This window comes from Lucilia cuprina, chromosome 3 (genome assembly GCF_022045245.1).
Source record: "Lucilia cuprina isolate Lc7/37 chromosome 3, ASM2204524v1, whole genome shotgun sequence".
Taxonomy (NCBI): Eukaryota; Metazoa; Arthropoda; class Insecta; order Diptera; family Calliphoridae; genus Lucilia; species Lucilia cuprina.
Genome location: NC_060951.1, coordinates 27334425 through 27351209, shown reverse-complemented (window position 1 = coordinate 27351209; position 16785 = coordinate 27334425). Strand labels below are relative to the sequence as shown.

Here is a 16785-nt window from a genome sequence, read left to right as displayed (position 1 = left end):
CTTAAAATCATTTTCTGAAGGAAACCGACCATATAAGGGCGAAGGGTCAATTAAGGACCCTAAAATTTTGTAAAACGATTTTGACTCATACTGATCTTTCTGATCTCGTATTTAATCGATGTAAGGAGATTAAGGGCATATTTGAAGGGTAGACATTTTCAATACCAAAATTTATTATGTTGTGGACGCTATCGTGCCAGACAGACATGGCTTAATAGACTCCACTATATATAAGAATCCAAAAATTCAACACAAAGTTGAAAGGTATAAAAACAAAACAATATAAAATTATTATAAAATTTTACGATAATTCACTTTAAATGGAATGAACGAGTTTAGTTTCAGGCACATGTGGAAAATATTTCGTACAATGGAAAATGTAGACAACAAGAAAAATAATTTTAAAATTTTATTACTAAAATCAAATAACTATACATTTAAAAATGTTAACCTTATTTAAAGAAATATTTCCTCAATGTGACCTACAACTCAGTGCATTTATAAAAGCTTGTTTGCAACAAATAATAATAATTATTATTGTTGGCATTTCGTTTATTGGTCATATAAAATTGATTGTATTAATCACATTTTCCATTGCTCAACTCGTTCGCTGAGGTAAGGTATACAAGAGTATGTGTATCGGTTTAATAAAGGCTAGAGAGAACGACATTATCTATTGTAGGAAAAAAAAAACAACAACAATGCATATAATAATGTAACATATAACACACACTTATATGATAAAATAACACACACACACAAAGGGAGAGGGTGAAAAAGTTATATAGAGGATGTAGTAGGATTAGTTATAGTTAGAGATTTAAAAGCAACTTAAAAAAGACACCACTATGAGGGTGGTTTTGATGTATAGTAGAGAAATATTGAAAAAAAATATACTTGTATGATAATAGTTATAATATTTAATATAAATAATTACATTAGTAGAAATAATAGTTATGGTATCTAATAAATGATATCAAATTTTAATGCACATGTTGTAAAGTTATGAATTTATGTTAATATGTATGTATAAGTGTAATGTATGCTTAAAGATTTTCAAACGTGATAATGTTTTAAAATGGGCATGTACATACGAAAACATAGTCTATAGTATGGTTTATAGTCTAGTCCATAGTCTAGGCTATAGTCTAGTCTATAGTCTAGTCTATAGTCTAGTCTATAGTCTAGTCTATAGTCTAGTCTATAGTCTAGTCTATAGTCTAGTCTATAGTCTAGTCTATAGTCTAGTCTATAGTCTAGTCTATAGTCTAGTCTATAGTCTAGTCTATAGTCTAGTCTATAGTCTAGTCTATAGTCTAGTCTATAGTCTAGTCTAGTCTAGTCTATAGTATAGTCTATAGGCTAGTCTATAGTGTAGTCTATAGGCTAGTCTATAGTCTAGTCTATATTCTAGTCTATAGTCCAGTCTATAGTCTAGTCCGTAGTCTAGTCTATAATCAAGTCTTTTTTATAGTCTAGTACCAGTATACAATTCTAGTGAAAAAAATCATCTAGCCAAATCGGAGATTGGAGGTTTGCAGAAGAGTCATATGTATATGTAGTAAACATGCTCCACTATATATTCAAATATTTAATGAAATTAAATTTTTCAAATGTATAAATGTATCTGTATTATTTAAAAAATTTTCTGTTTTTCGCTAAAGTTTTTCTTGTTTATGATAATTATCAAAAAAAAAAAAAAAATAAATGAAATGTTAAGCACTTAAGGCATTAATGCATAAAATACAACTAAACTATTATACAACTAAAAGATATACGACATACTTAGATGAATGCATACTCCTACACATGGACATACATATGTATACACTTTTATATGTATGTAAAAAGGATATGAAATACTAAAACACATATACATATTAGCAAATATTCACAGATAGTAAATATGGACAAACACATTTCCAAAACATTGAATCTCATCGATGTATGAATCCAAACGATGAACATTTGTTTGTATGTGAATTAAACAAATATTGTTGCACTTTATGTTTTTTTAAGTCTTTTTTTCATTGCAATGCAATTTTAACTAGAATGTATTTATTTCGATATGAATTTTGTTTAAGTGTTTGGAAAAAATAGTTTGGGTATAAAAAATATGCAATTTCTTCCATAGATATGCTTTATATGTTGTTGTTAGTATATATTTTTTAATTTTTTTTATAAAAGTTCTGTTTAGATATTTTGTTATAATTTTATATGTTATTTTTTTCGTATTTAAATAAATTTGATTTAAAATGAAAAAGCAGAGTTTTGTAATTACTTTAGCTTGTATGGTTTTCGGCTATTTTCTATTTAAAAATGTTAAAATGCTATACTAATGAATGAAGCTTAGATATATTAGTTATTTTTTTCATTTGATGTTATACATATGTATTTACAAATAGTAGTTATATTTTAAATAAATATTTTTTTGTTTGTAAGTTTTTTTATTTTTGTATAAATTAAGGCTTTTTCTAACTAAATACACACATATACAGGCAGACACTGAAAGCATTCTAACAACTTTTTTACAACAAATCACATGGTGTGTGTGAAGTTGCAAGTTTTTGATATGTAAACCAATGAATTTTCACTGCAAAGATGTTGGGTTGTTATTTTTTTTTTACTTTATAAGGCTTGGGGTGTAAATTAAATATTAAGGATGTTCATTTTTGACTCGTTTCTCCTTGTTAAATACTAACCTCCATATTCATAAACACATAATATAATAATCCGTTGAATAATTTTTAACTTATAAATAAAATCTATTCTACTAGGCTAAAAACCGTATTCATGAACAATTTGATAAATTTTGCTATTTTTATACCCTACCCCACTTTGATGAGAAGGGTATATAAGCTGATGTTTGTAACATTCAAAATTATTCATTCTATATCCACCATAAAGTATACTGATCGGCTTAGAACCAAGAAAAGTCAGCAAACCTAAGATTTATAGAACTTTTAATGACATTACCGATTTTTGTAATAATCGAGCCTCATTTGATCCTAGCCCCCATACAAATTCTCTTTGCGAAATCTGACTTAAAGATCAAAATTCAGAATTCTCAAAGAACTAAACTAAACTAGAACTGAACTAGAACTGAACTAGAACTGAACTAGAACTGAACTAGAACTGAACTAGAACTGAACTAGAACTGAACTAGAACTGAACTAGAACTGAACTAGAACTGAACTAGAACTGAACTAGAACTGAACTAGAACTGAACTAGAACTGAACTAGAACTGAACTAGAACTGAACTAGAACTGAACTAGAACTAGAACTGAACTAGAACTGAACTAAAACTGAACTAGAACTGTTCAGTTCTACTAGAACTAAACTTGAACTGAACGAGAATTCAACTGGAAGTAGAACTGAACTGGAACTATTAAAGCTTCATTCAGCTTAATAGTAAAAAAGTGAAAAATTCTAAAATTTAAAAGAAAATGTAAAAAGATTATACAAAAACCAATTTTCAGGTACTATTTTCTTAAAACACATATTTAACGTATTTATACACAAAGAAGGCAGATTCTATTAATTTACATTAAATATTCTGACCAGGTTTGTAACCACAACGAATTTAAATCAATTTTTCTTTAAATACGGTATTTATAAAAACATTGATAATAAAATAAACGTCTATTAACTATTCACATAAAAAATAAATAAAAGTGATAACCACTAGTCAAGCAGTCCCTTAATGACATTGAAACGAAAATACCAAGAATAAATATAGAAAAGTATTGTCGGTAATGACCGACATAATGACTCCCTGCACTAGCTAACGAAGAGACAAGCAAGTCCTAAGTGAGTGTATAAGCAATGTTTGGATGAGCGTTACGTATATCTGCACAAACGCATAATAACTCTTGTTGTAAAAATGGAAGAAAGGATGTAAATACATGTGAAAAAAGTTATAAGAAGTGTTTTTGCTTTTTGTAATTTATATATTTATTTATTATTTTTATTATATTAGAAACCATGATCATGTGAGTGTATGTATACTATATGCATGTACGTGTGTACATGTAAAGAACATTTAACATAAATATGTTTTTGTATTGTTGTAGTTGCTGTTGTATGTGAGAAATGTAAAAATGTCTATTACAAAATTGTGTTGTTGTTGATCACATATGAACAAAAATTTTATATGCAGCATGAACAACATCCGCCATTATTTTCAAATAACACATTTACACATATACACAAATATATTTTTTAGCAGAAGTTTACTCACATATACTTATGCACGCATATTTACTTAGACTTTTTTACACATGGTCTCCTTTCATCTCTCTAAAACACATAGAGTCACACACTAAAAATGTTCTAACCATCACGTTTGCACATTTTACAGGACGATTTCGTTTATGAACTTTTATAAAAGTTCAAGTGTTATTATGACCCTGCAGTTCGGTGTGACAATTCAAAATGTTTGATTGTAAATATTACTAAAGTCATTTTAACAAGTAAAGACATTTGGAAAAACTCATTCTAAACGGTAATCCTTATGGTGAATAAGTGTGTTGATGTACTAATGTATGTTTGCTTGAAATAAAACTAGTCCTTCTTTTTGTGTCTATAGTTTTGAGTTTGTGGTTTTATGTAAAAAACCTTTCATTTTGGTTTCGTTTTTGTTTTTATTTTATATTTTCCATACAAAACGATGTAAATGTATGTGGGTTATTTTGTTTGTATTGCATTTGTTAAACAGGCATTCTTTCATTTATTTGCTACTCCTGACACATTTATACATGTTGTCCATTTATGCATTCATACTTTTTATTTTTTTTTTCAGTGTAAGCTGTTCTGACATACAGTAGTTTTAACGTTATGTTTTTTTCTAAGGCTTGTCTTGATTGGGTTTACAAAAAATGGTTTTTAGTTTTTACTGTAAATTGAAGTTAAACATCACAGCTTTCATATTTATATAAATGCGACATTAAAAATATTCTTTTTAAATACAATAGTAAAAACAGTCTTTGAATTTAATACCAGACATATAGTTTTTTTATAAGGGTTCATTTCGAAGTTAAAAAAATTTTTTTCAAGGAAACAGTAGAAAATTTGTTAAATAGTCTTCGTAAGGATGGCACATTTTCTATTGTTAAGTCTTCTCTTTTGGTATACTGTTTTCTGTACAAAAAGTGTCTTTATTAGAAGGACGCTTCCTATTCAAGAATACATGTTTACAACTGTATACAATTTTTTCTAGGAAAAATCTTTTTATATAAAATAAGTTGTTAAAGTTGTTATAGAAAAAGTTTTTTCTATGAAAAAATATTCCTTAGGATTTTTTTTTCATAGAATAAGAAAGTTATTTTTGTATAGAAAAAGTGGGGCTAAGAAAGTCTCTTCTTATATGGAAAAAGTCTTTCTAAGGAAGACTCCTTTTATATAGCAAAAGGCTTCTCAAGTAAGACTCTTTTATCTAGAATAGGCCTTTCAAAGAAAGGATCATTTTAAATAGAAAATGTGTTCCTAATAAATACTCTTTTTTATAGGAAAGGACTCCTAAAGATGTAGGACTTTCTAAGAAAGGTCTTCCTAAGGAAAATACTTTTTATATAGAAAAGGTCATTCTAAGGAACACACTTTTTATGTAGAAAAGGTCTTCTTAAGGAAGACACTTTTTATGTAGAAAAGGTCTTCCTAAGGAAGGTACTTTTTATGTAGAAAAGGTCTTCCTAAGGAATAATCTTCCTAAAGGAGAAGGTCTTTCTAAGGAAGACTCTTTTTATATAGAAAAGGTCTTCCTAACGAAGACTCTTTTAATATAGAAAAGGCCTACCTAAAGAGTCGTCTTTTTATATAGAAAAGGTCTTCCTAAGGAATAATCTTCCTAAAGGAGAAGGTCTTTCTAAGGAAGACTCTTTTTATATAGAAAAGGTCTTCCTAAGGAAGACCCGTTTTATATAGAAAAGGTCTTCTTAAAGAAGAAGTCTCTTTATACCCTACACCACTATAGTGGGGAGGGTATTATGCGTTTGTGCTGAAATTTGTATCACTCAAAATATTGGATCAGAATCACTTTCTAAGTCAATTTAGCTATGTTCGTCCGTCCGTCCGTCTGTCTGTGTGTCCATGTAAACCTTGTGCGCATGCTACAGGTCGCAATTTTCAAGATAATTTCGTCACATACATAGGCTTCTTAAGGAAGATACAGTCTTCCTAAGGGCAAAACTTTTTATATAGAAAAGTTTTTCTAAAGGAAGGCTCTTATATAGACAATCAGTTCCTAAGAAAATACTCTTTTTGTATAGGAAAATTCTTCCTAAAGAAGACGTTTGTAAAAAAGACATTTTTGATTTATAAAAGGTTTCTCAGGAAGACTCAATTTAAATAGAAAACGAAGACTGTTTTTACATAAAAAAGTCGTCTTTAAGAGGACACTTTTCATATGGAAAAAGTCTTCTCTAGGAATACTCTTTTTATATAAAGAACGTATTCCTTAGAAATTTTCTTAAAAAGATAATTAAAAAGACTCTTAATTTGTAGAAATAGTCATCCTTAGGAAGATTGTTTCTATAAAGAAAAAGTCTTGCTAAGAAGGACTAATTTAAATTAGAAGAAGTTTTCATTATGAAGACTTAAATAAAAATGTAAAATTTTAATATGTCCTTTCTTAAGAATATGTTCCTCTGAATCCTCATAATAGCCATTAAACCACAGTATTTCATACCTTCATACATATATGTACATGACATCTACGAACATGTATGAATAAGTACTTTTGCATTAGTGTATATATGTATGTGATGTGTCCGTTTTGTATTTCAAATTATATCAAACATTTTTAATGTTGATAGACAAATGTAGTGCTATTTAAGCTACATATGCATATAGCAATTATTTGCTGTTTTTGTAGGTAATACAAATTGCTATAAAGGAAATCGTACGAATGTGAAGATAAAAAAGAAAAAAGTTCTTTAACTAAAGTTTATGTGGTATCACAGTTGGAAATTTTCTCTGTTTGTAAAAATTGTACTATACTACAGTATGTTTATGAGTTTGCTGAAAATAGCAATATATATTTTCATAAACTACTCTAAGAACGTTATTTATATAAATGATAGCTTTGAAATTACACTCAACTTGTAATAAAAATTGTATATTGAAAAAATGGCAAACTATAGGCGAATCGAAAGTTATGATAGTTTTCGCAGTAGGTTTATGCTATAAATATTTGTGAGTGGTGAAAGTTTTTTAATAAAATATTTTTTCCAGAAGTTATAGGTTAAAAAGTTAATACAAGTTTTGGCGAAAAGAATATGGATGATGGCACCTACTGAAGTGAAAGTTATTTTTGATTTATGATATTTTCAAATATTTTGTGCTAGATTATAATGGCGTGTTGTTCTAAAATTTCATAATATGCTTTAACAAGACGATGTACATAAGATGCTGTATTGGACATTGATGATTTTAGAACACTAGAAACTATTGGGGGTACTCAATCTATGGACTAGTCTAAAAATTAAACTATTGACGTTTAATTTATCCATAAAATATATTAAAAGTTGTATTTCTTAATAACTGCAAGACCTAAAGTCTTTATAATTGACATCCATATTAATACAATACAATAACAGTGAGCGTGAGCGTGGACCTCCCATAAAAGGAAAGTCTTAAACTAGTATATCTAAGAGTGTATAACAGCTAGAGTCTTCATATTTTCACAGGTACTTTCAAAACAGGACAATAAATAGCAATAGGGAGCATGACCCCTCCAATATAACTTAAATACTAAAATTCGTTTATCTGGAAACTATTGGAGTTAGAATTTTAAAATTTTCTACTATGTTAATATTTAAGTAGGAGAAAATGGGAGGACTTTCATAATGATTCAATAACCTGATGAACTTTTTTGGACAAAAAGTGGGCTTGGAGTTTAGTGTACATGCTACCTTGGTATAAGTGGTGCCATGAGTACTACATCAATCAAGGCTCTGAAAACGTTACTAGATATTCCACCCATTGAAACATTTTAAGTATATAAGAAGGCACTTAAAGCTCATAATATTAGGCAAACTGGCCAAAATCGTAACAAAGGTAACAAATGTATACTGAATACATGGGGAAGCTATAAACAATCATAGGACGTGCTGATTGCATATCAGACATAGAATATGATGGTAACATTTCCAGATTGAATCCGTTGCTACAAATTTTGGGAGGACAAAGTGGGCCTAGGGTTCTTTATAAAAGACCCAAAACATAAACAAATAAACTTTTACCTAATCATAATACATGCTTACAGGTAGAAGTCCGAGTAATAACGGAATTTGTAATTTCTATATGAAGAAAGCTTTAACGGAATCCTCTACTAGAGATAAAGTTTTCTTCATATGGGTAGTAGTCCATTCGTGAGTAGTCGACAACGAAAGAGCGAATGTAATAACTTGAAAGAGATGTGGTTAACCTAACGAACGCAGAATCATACGACACAACGGTGAGGATTAGAAACTCAAATTTCTTGAACGGATATATGGGGACAGCTATACAAAATTGAAAGTGTGGATTTAGACAAATATAGAGCATGTAAAGAAGACACTGAAACTCTATAGCACTTTTCATGCATCTGCCAGGCATTCAGAGATGTAGATCCATGTATATTGCTGTGATATTATTCAGTGTGTTTATGCTGATGTTTGTAACGCATAAAAATATTGACAATACAGTCACCCTAAAGTATATCGATCGACTCAGAATCACTATCTGAGTCGATTAAGCCATATAACAAGAAAACTTTTATGCTTTCCATACAGAGTATGTCGTTCTAATGTACACCAATCGACTCAGAACACTGCCTGAGTCGATTAAGACATGTTCGTCTATCCGTCTTTCGGAATGGCTGTCCATATAAATCTTGTGCGCAAGATACAGGTCATAATTTTCAAGATATATTGATAAACTGTGGAACAAGCCTGTCTCTTGACACAGAAACGAAGGGAAATTGGCCCATTATTTCTCCTAGCCACCATACAACCAGACCTCCCGATTTAGTCTTTTGATACAACGATTACGTTAAATATACCTACGCCCATATAAGGCCTCTCTTAGAAAATTAGTGTATATAGCGGATAGGAGAAAATATGGACCGATCCCGATACTTTACATAATTATGAGCTCGAAAGCCCTTTTCGGGAGGATCAGTTCTATGTTGGCTAGATGAAATAACTATCTTTTACACATATCCACACACCTAGTTAGAAAATGATGACAAAATGTTGTACGTACATATGTACATTGTACATGTAAATACTATAAATGGGAAATAAAGATTTAAATAAAAATTGTTAAGGAATCTATCTCTAAAACATATTTCCTTAACAAGTGGAATAAATGTTTAAGTGCAAATTTTTTCTTTGCTTTATCCTATAAATATCCTCAAGTTGTGTGATTACATATACATACAAACATTTAAATAAAATATTATGGTATGGGTAATGGTCACATTAAAAATGTTCTATTTTTTCCAATTTGTTTCTCTTATTTTGCTTACTATTTCTACAACTATTGATAAAAGTTTTCTAGAGGAATATAGAAAACATGGAAATACTGAAAACTAAATAAAAACTACTTACTTTTATAGTATGAACATAGATTAAGTTAATTTAAAAGTAATCGCATGTTAATTGGAATGATAGTTACTAGTACTTTGTAGAGAAAATAAAATCCTAAACGACACAATAATAACAACAAGAACTAAAGTACAAAAGTAAGAGGAAATCAAAAGGACAAACTACTTTAGTCTACACTAATACGATTTTGTAAAATGGATCATATTTCTATATATTTACTAGTGTGAGTGTGTAAGAGAGTAAAGGATAATACTTTAAAAAAGAATTTACAATACAAACATACATCAACACATACATAAAGAAAACTAATTTAAAGGTTGAATGTATATGGTCATATGTTTAGTTGTATGTAAATATCAGTAATGAATCCTTAATTCACTAAATATCTCTTTTAAAAGTATTTATTCATTACTCGCTCACTGCTACACATTAGCTAGCTAATATATGAAAATGAGGAAAGCCAAAAACGGTTTATTACTTGATTAGTAGTAGTGATAGTAAATATGGATGGATTATTTACTATAAGCATGGCCTTTGGTTATACATACATTTCATACCTTGGGTAGTCGGTATTTATGCCAACTAACGCCTCTGCTGCTTCTTCGTTGCATCCTGATGAGATCTGTTCCCGATTCGCAATGGAAGGTGTTTTCATCGAGCCAGGAATTGAGAGAGTGGATGCTGGTTTGCGGAGCTACAAACAAAGAAATTTTATAAAATTAATTATCTTTTTAATTAAATTACTTTATATAAAAACTACTTGTTAAACTACTTTTTTCTTTGCTTTTCAATTATTTACAAAAGTGTTTGTTAAATAATTTTTGTTAACAGGAAAAAAAATGTTAAATATATTTTTTTATTAACTACTACTGTGTGTAAAAGTATTAATTTTCAAACTAAATTAAACATAAATTGTGCATTAGTAAAATAGTTTTTGTTGTTTTTAATTTTTCTATAAATCAATGAGTTATTTAGCAATTATGATTAATGGAAATTTGCAGTTGCAATTGTTGTTTTCAGTATTTTTATGTACAATATGTTACATTTTTTTTCATAAATTAAAGTGCCAATCAAATACCATACATACAGTAAAAAAATTGTTTAAAATGCTGGAAAATTGCTTTTAAAATTGTTTTGTTTTTTTTTAATTTTTTTTTTTGGTAAAAAGATCAAAGATTTATTTATCGGCGTGTAGAGGGTGTGAAAAAATATGAAACCTAGAAAAATATTTAAAGTCAGTACTTCTTAGGTAATCATATTTTCATCACATAAATGCATCTGGTTTAGTTTAGTAACAAAGTTTAATAAGTTCAATGATGTAAGTTGATTTAAATAATTATTTTGTTTATATTAAAAATAGTTTATACAAATCTGAAGTCAAGTTATGAAATTACAAAAAGATCTAAGACTGCATTTTAATAAAACAATATGGCCGCATAAACTAAAGTTTGTAAATTTGATAAATTAAATATTTTCTCTTCTTTGGAAATTCGATTATAACTTCCAACAAAAACAAGAAACTTTAAGTCAAAATAATACCCATCAGAAACTCCCAAATATTTATATTTTAAATAATTTAGTCTTTTAATTCACTATTTGGTTACTTGGTGGTGTTATTGTAATCCACGGGAATGGACATTGTATCAATACCTCGGGTCAGCATATTACCTATTTTATCTGTCCCCATAGTACTTGTCTTCTCAATAGGGTATCACTTTTGATTTAATTATGCATTTTTTAAGTTTATTTTTAAAAACTACGATGAAGTCGGAATTAATCAATGGTGGAGAACTAAGGACTGTTTTATCGTATTCAGTTGTCCAATTCACAATCGATGTCGTATCGTTTTATGTCATAAAAATTTTTTAAATACAATTTTCTGAAACGAAAACAAATCAATAATAAGAAAAAATACGACGTACTACCATACAACCATACAACACTAATTGCGAATTGGATATAAATATATTAATATGCATCGATTGAGAGATATTCTAATATAAGTTTCTTCAGAAGACTGTTTTCATCTGGATACCCTAGTGTACAAGTGGTAACTGTTGGTTTAAACACTAATCGCGAGAAGAGAATGTCAACAACTATCTCTCTAAATCAACGAATTGCTATGAGCTCTCAAATGAGCTTCTCTGTACTCTTACTCTCTTGCGCTCGTAAACTCACACATGTATAAAAAACAAGCAAAACTAATAAGAGAACTATTTTCTTTACTTTCTTCCTTTTCTCATTGATTTCATATGATGATAGGCCTTTTATAAAAGAGTACTATGGCTGTATTCACCCGTTTAACTACCCACCTAAAAAAACTTCCAAAGAAGTAAAAAAGTAGTAGAATCTATTCCATAGTAGTATTGAAAAAGTCTCGAAGTTATGATTTTAACACAGGCTTGTCATGTGAGGGATGTCGTTTTTATTTGGCTCCAAATTCACTACATCTTAAGTCATACTCAGAATTTTTTATGTTCTTTTTTTGGAAGTTATTAGGAAGTAAAATTGTAGTATTATAGAATACAACTAATTTGACTAAAATAATATTAACATAAATAAATAAATTACACGCATTTATCAATTAACTCTAAAATAAAATTGGTTTAACTAAAAAAATGGATCTTTTACGCTTCATTGAAAGTCAATAAACATCATTTCCACAGAACGTAAAAAATCACTTAGTTCTACTTTTGAAGTAGTGATTAAGGTTATTCTTTTGGAAGTACTTCGTTTTATTTTTGCTGGGTATGTTAAGTCTAAGGATCCATTTCGTTACAAACAAGGGATTTTATACGTGAGGTCTTATTTGAGAGTAAGGGTAAATATATATCCTTATAAATATTGGTATAGGAATTTTATTGTGCTATTAGTGTTTAAGAGTGAATTTTGATCTTGAGGACATTTTTTGAAGGGGAGTTTGTGAGGGACCTAAAGTCAAGTGAGGCCCGATCTTTGTGAAAATCAGCAGTGTTTATGAAACTAAGTCATGCCGATTCTTTTTACATTACTAGAACATTTAACATAATTTTAAGGTCAAAAGTTTAGGCAAAATAAAGATTTTAAACATTTTCAATATGCTTCGTCCTTGAGCCAAAAAATGTGTGTAAAATTTCACACATCACATAAAGGCGGATGGACGGACTAAGGTTGGTGTAGGACATATATTTTTTGGTATTACAAATATCAGCATAAACGCATAATATCCAACACACTATAGTTGTGTAGGGTATAAAAACGGTCTTGAACTTTGTGCAATTAACCGGAACATGGTTGATAGTGGGAGGCTAAGCGTAACTATTCTATAGAGCCAAGGGATAATGGAGGGAAAATGAGGAAAAACTATCATTCACTCACGATATCCTATAATGAAATAGAGAACTACTTTTAAATTTCCTTAACAAATATGAAAGTAGTTTGAATTTGAATTCCTTAACAGTGGGATATCAAAAGATTTTGCCGATGATACTGACCAAGTATTGTCCATCTTTTTAATACTGGTTAGTTTAGATTAACCTTTAGCATGGGCTAAGCCTAGCAGAGTTCTTCCTGTTAACATTATTAAAAAATTCTCAATTTTGTTTATTCCCCGCCGTGTAAAATTACAAATCTCCCTTCCCTTCGATAGATTTTTTTAAACACATAAAGATTTGTAATAAAAAACTTATGTTTACTCAACTATTTGACTTTTAATACAATTTCCACTTTCCCCTAAATAAAATCACTTATTTAATACAAGAAGACAATTAAATATGAAAATATTATTATCATATATTTTTATAACATTCATAATTGAGATTAAAATATAAATCCCTCACCGAACAATTAATGGGAAAAAATAAAAAAAGCTAAATATAAACCTAAACTCAATTAAAATTTAAGCATAAAAAATAACATAGATCAAGCTATAAAAAGTGACAAAAATATGAATTAAATGATAATTATATTTGAAATAAAATTTTCTAAAACATCATGAGCTCTCAAACTCGCATATGCAAAGTGAGTTTTTTTCTTCACTTTATATGAGTTATGAATTAAATAAAAAATAATGAAATAAAATTCTACACCCGTAATAAGAGTAATAAGTAGAAAAGAAACTACTACACAGTAATTAAATGTTTAATGGGTTCGTTTACTTATTTATTTTTATTTCAATTTTTTTCCTTCTTTCTTTCCTTTTCTACCAAGTACATATAATTTACCATTATGTTTTCTTGTTGGTGGTAGTTTCGTTTTTTTTAAGTGTCCCAGGAAAAAAATCAGAATATAAAAAAAGAAGACATAAAAAAGTCAGCACAAATAATTTATTCATTTCTAAGCCAAAGTGGACAGTTATGTGGGGTATTTGTATGTGTGATTGTAAGTAAGAAAAACTTACAAAAACACATATACATACATGTACGTGTGTACACACAGATTGTTATAAAATTGCTCCATTTTTGTTGGTGTTTTTTTAATCTAAAGGCTACGACATTGTAATAGAAATTTAGCTAAAACAAAAAGTTTCTTGGTTGGAATAAAAGTAATAAAAAACACCAAATACAAATGAACAACGGAAAATCCCTGGTTGTGTTAAGGAAACACCGCTAATGGGGAATGTCAAGAATTTGAATGAATTAAATGTTATTTTTATTTATTCTTATGTTTTTAGCTTTTGTTTTTATGTGTTTTATTTTCATTTAATGTGTATGAATTTAATCACATTTGTATTTGTATGCATGTATGTTTTTAAAGAAATATGTGTGCGTATGTATGTTCAAATGTATGATGGGTGTTAAAAAAAGGAAGACAAATTAACATTCCTTTTAACAATGTTTACTAGATTTTGGCGCTTTCAGTAACGAAAAAAACGTTTCAAAAAGGTGAATTACAAAGCAATTGTAATCAATCAAAATTTTGTGGTAATGATTCCATTTATTCATTACCTTTATTCCATTCCATTAGCTTAAATTTAACTAACCAACTAGTAGTAATAACCATCGTACAAGTATGCTTATAAGAATCATAAAGGGCATTTACATCAAGAGGCACAGGAGTCAAAGTTCTGTTTGGTGAAAACAGATGCAGAGCATTTCGAATATTATAAATGAGATACAAGAACAACACGTCAATTCGACATTTATTTATTTCGGCCTTAACGTAATCGAAGTGAGAGAACGAAACTGTTAACGTCCATAATAATGCTCGACATCTGTTTATGTAGTTCATGGATATTTCTCGCGTTTGTATCGATAACTTATATTTCAAACTAAAAATGGATTAATAAGTTTGATAGAACCCAAAAAAACTAATCTCATCAGAGAAAATGTAAGAGCCAGTTCCATACTAGTTTTAGATCGTCCGTCTAAATTGAGATCTCGTCTTCCTGAAGTGCAGTGTTTGTTGCACAGTCTTCTTTTGTCGTTATCGATACATTTTTTATAGAAAATTTAATTTAATTTATTTTAAGTTATCGAAAAGTTTTTCATAGAAAGAAAAGTTTCTTTTTACAACTCTCCACAAAAAAAGAAATGCAGAATGTTTGCAAAAATAAAGGTTTCGATAAATTTTCTAAAGAATATTTTAATTTATCGATAAATATTCTAAGCAATCATAAAAACTAATCTTATCAGAGAAAATGCAAGATCCAGTTCCATACTAGTTTTAGATCGTCCGTCTAGATTGAGATCGCGTCTTCTTGAAGTGCAGTGTTTGTAGCACAGTCTTCTCTCGTCGTTATCGATAAATTTTCCATTGGAAACTTAAGTTTTTATAACTCTCCACAAAAAAAGAAATGCAGAATGTTTGCAAAAATAAAGGTTTCGATAAATTTTCTAGAGAAAATTTTAATTTATCGATAAATATTCGAACCAAACTTAAAAACTAATCTTATCACAGAAAATGCAAGAGCCAGTTCCATATATAGTTTTAGATTGTCCGTCTAGATTAAGATCGCGTCTTCCTAAAGACGCAGTGTTTGTAGCACAATCTTCTATTGTCGTTATCGATAAATTTCTTATAGAAAATTTATGTTATCATTAAGTTTTTTATAGAAAGAAAAGTTTATTACAACTCTCCACAAAAAATGTAATTCAGAATGTTTGGACAAATAAAGGTTTCGATAAATTGTCTAAAGAAAATTTTAATTTATCGATAAATATTCTAAGCAAACCTAAAAACTAATCTCATCAAAGAAAATGTAAGAGCTTGTTCTATATTAGTTTTAGATTGTCCGTCTAGTTTGAAGTCGCATCTTCCTGAAGTGCAGTGTTTGTAGCACAGTCTTCTCTTGTCGTTATCGATAAATTTTATATAGAAAATTTAGTTGTCGATAAGTTTTTTATATTTAGAAATATCCACAAAAAAGTATTGTAGTATTTTTATAAATTTTCTAGAGACAATTCAAATTTATCGATAAATATTATAAGCAAAATCATTATCGATTAAATATCTATGCTAAAGGTATTTTTTTTTTTGTACAATATTAGAACTATTGAGAAATTTTGCATTGAAAGTTTAATTATTGATGCTTTTTTTAATAAAAAACTATAGTTATCGATAATTTGCTAAGTTATCGGTAAAATTTCTACAGAAAATTAGAGTTATTGATAAATTTTATAGAAAATTATTGTTAAGGATTATAATAATTATTTATAAATTTGTATAGAAATTAATAGTTATCGATTCATTTTCTTTAGAAAATTATAGTTATCGATAAATTTTCTATAGAAAATTATATTTATCGATATATTTTCTATAGAAAATTATAGTTATCGATATATTTTCTATAGAAAATTAGAGTTATCGATATATTTTCTATAGATACTTATAGTTATCGATACATTTTCTATAGATACTTATAGTTTTCGATACATTTTCTATAGAAAATGAATGCTAAAAGTATTTTTTTTTGAAAATAATAGTTATCGATAAGTTTTTCTTAATATATTATATTAATCGATTATTGTCATCGATAAATTTTCCATAAAAAAATACAGTTGTCCATAAACATTCTTTATAAATTTAAAGAATAAACAAAGTTTAAGATAAAATTTTCATAGAATATTATAGTTATCGATACTTTTCTATAAAATAGTTTAGTTTTTTATAATTTCTTGTTAAAAATTAATACTAAAGATACATTTTTATAGAAAATAATAATTATTGACAAAATTTCCATGGAAAATTTAAGTTCTCGATAAATTTTTCATATATAAT

The 16785-nt window shown here is 28.3% G+C and overlaps 1 protein-coding gene across 1 annotated transcript in view; it reads right to left on the bottom strand.

Annotated features, from left to right (window-relative positions):
• Window positions 1-16785, bottom strand: part of LOC111679453 (small conductance calcium-activated potassium channel protein) — a 319785-nt gene that overhangs the window by 120006 nt on the left and 182994 nt on the right. Inside the window, 1 exon segment of the mRNA XM_046947022.1 lies at window positions 10067-10282. Within this exon segment, the coding sequence (XP_046802978.1) occupies window positions 10067-10282 (216 nt within the window).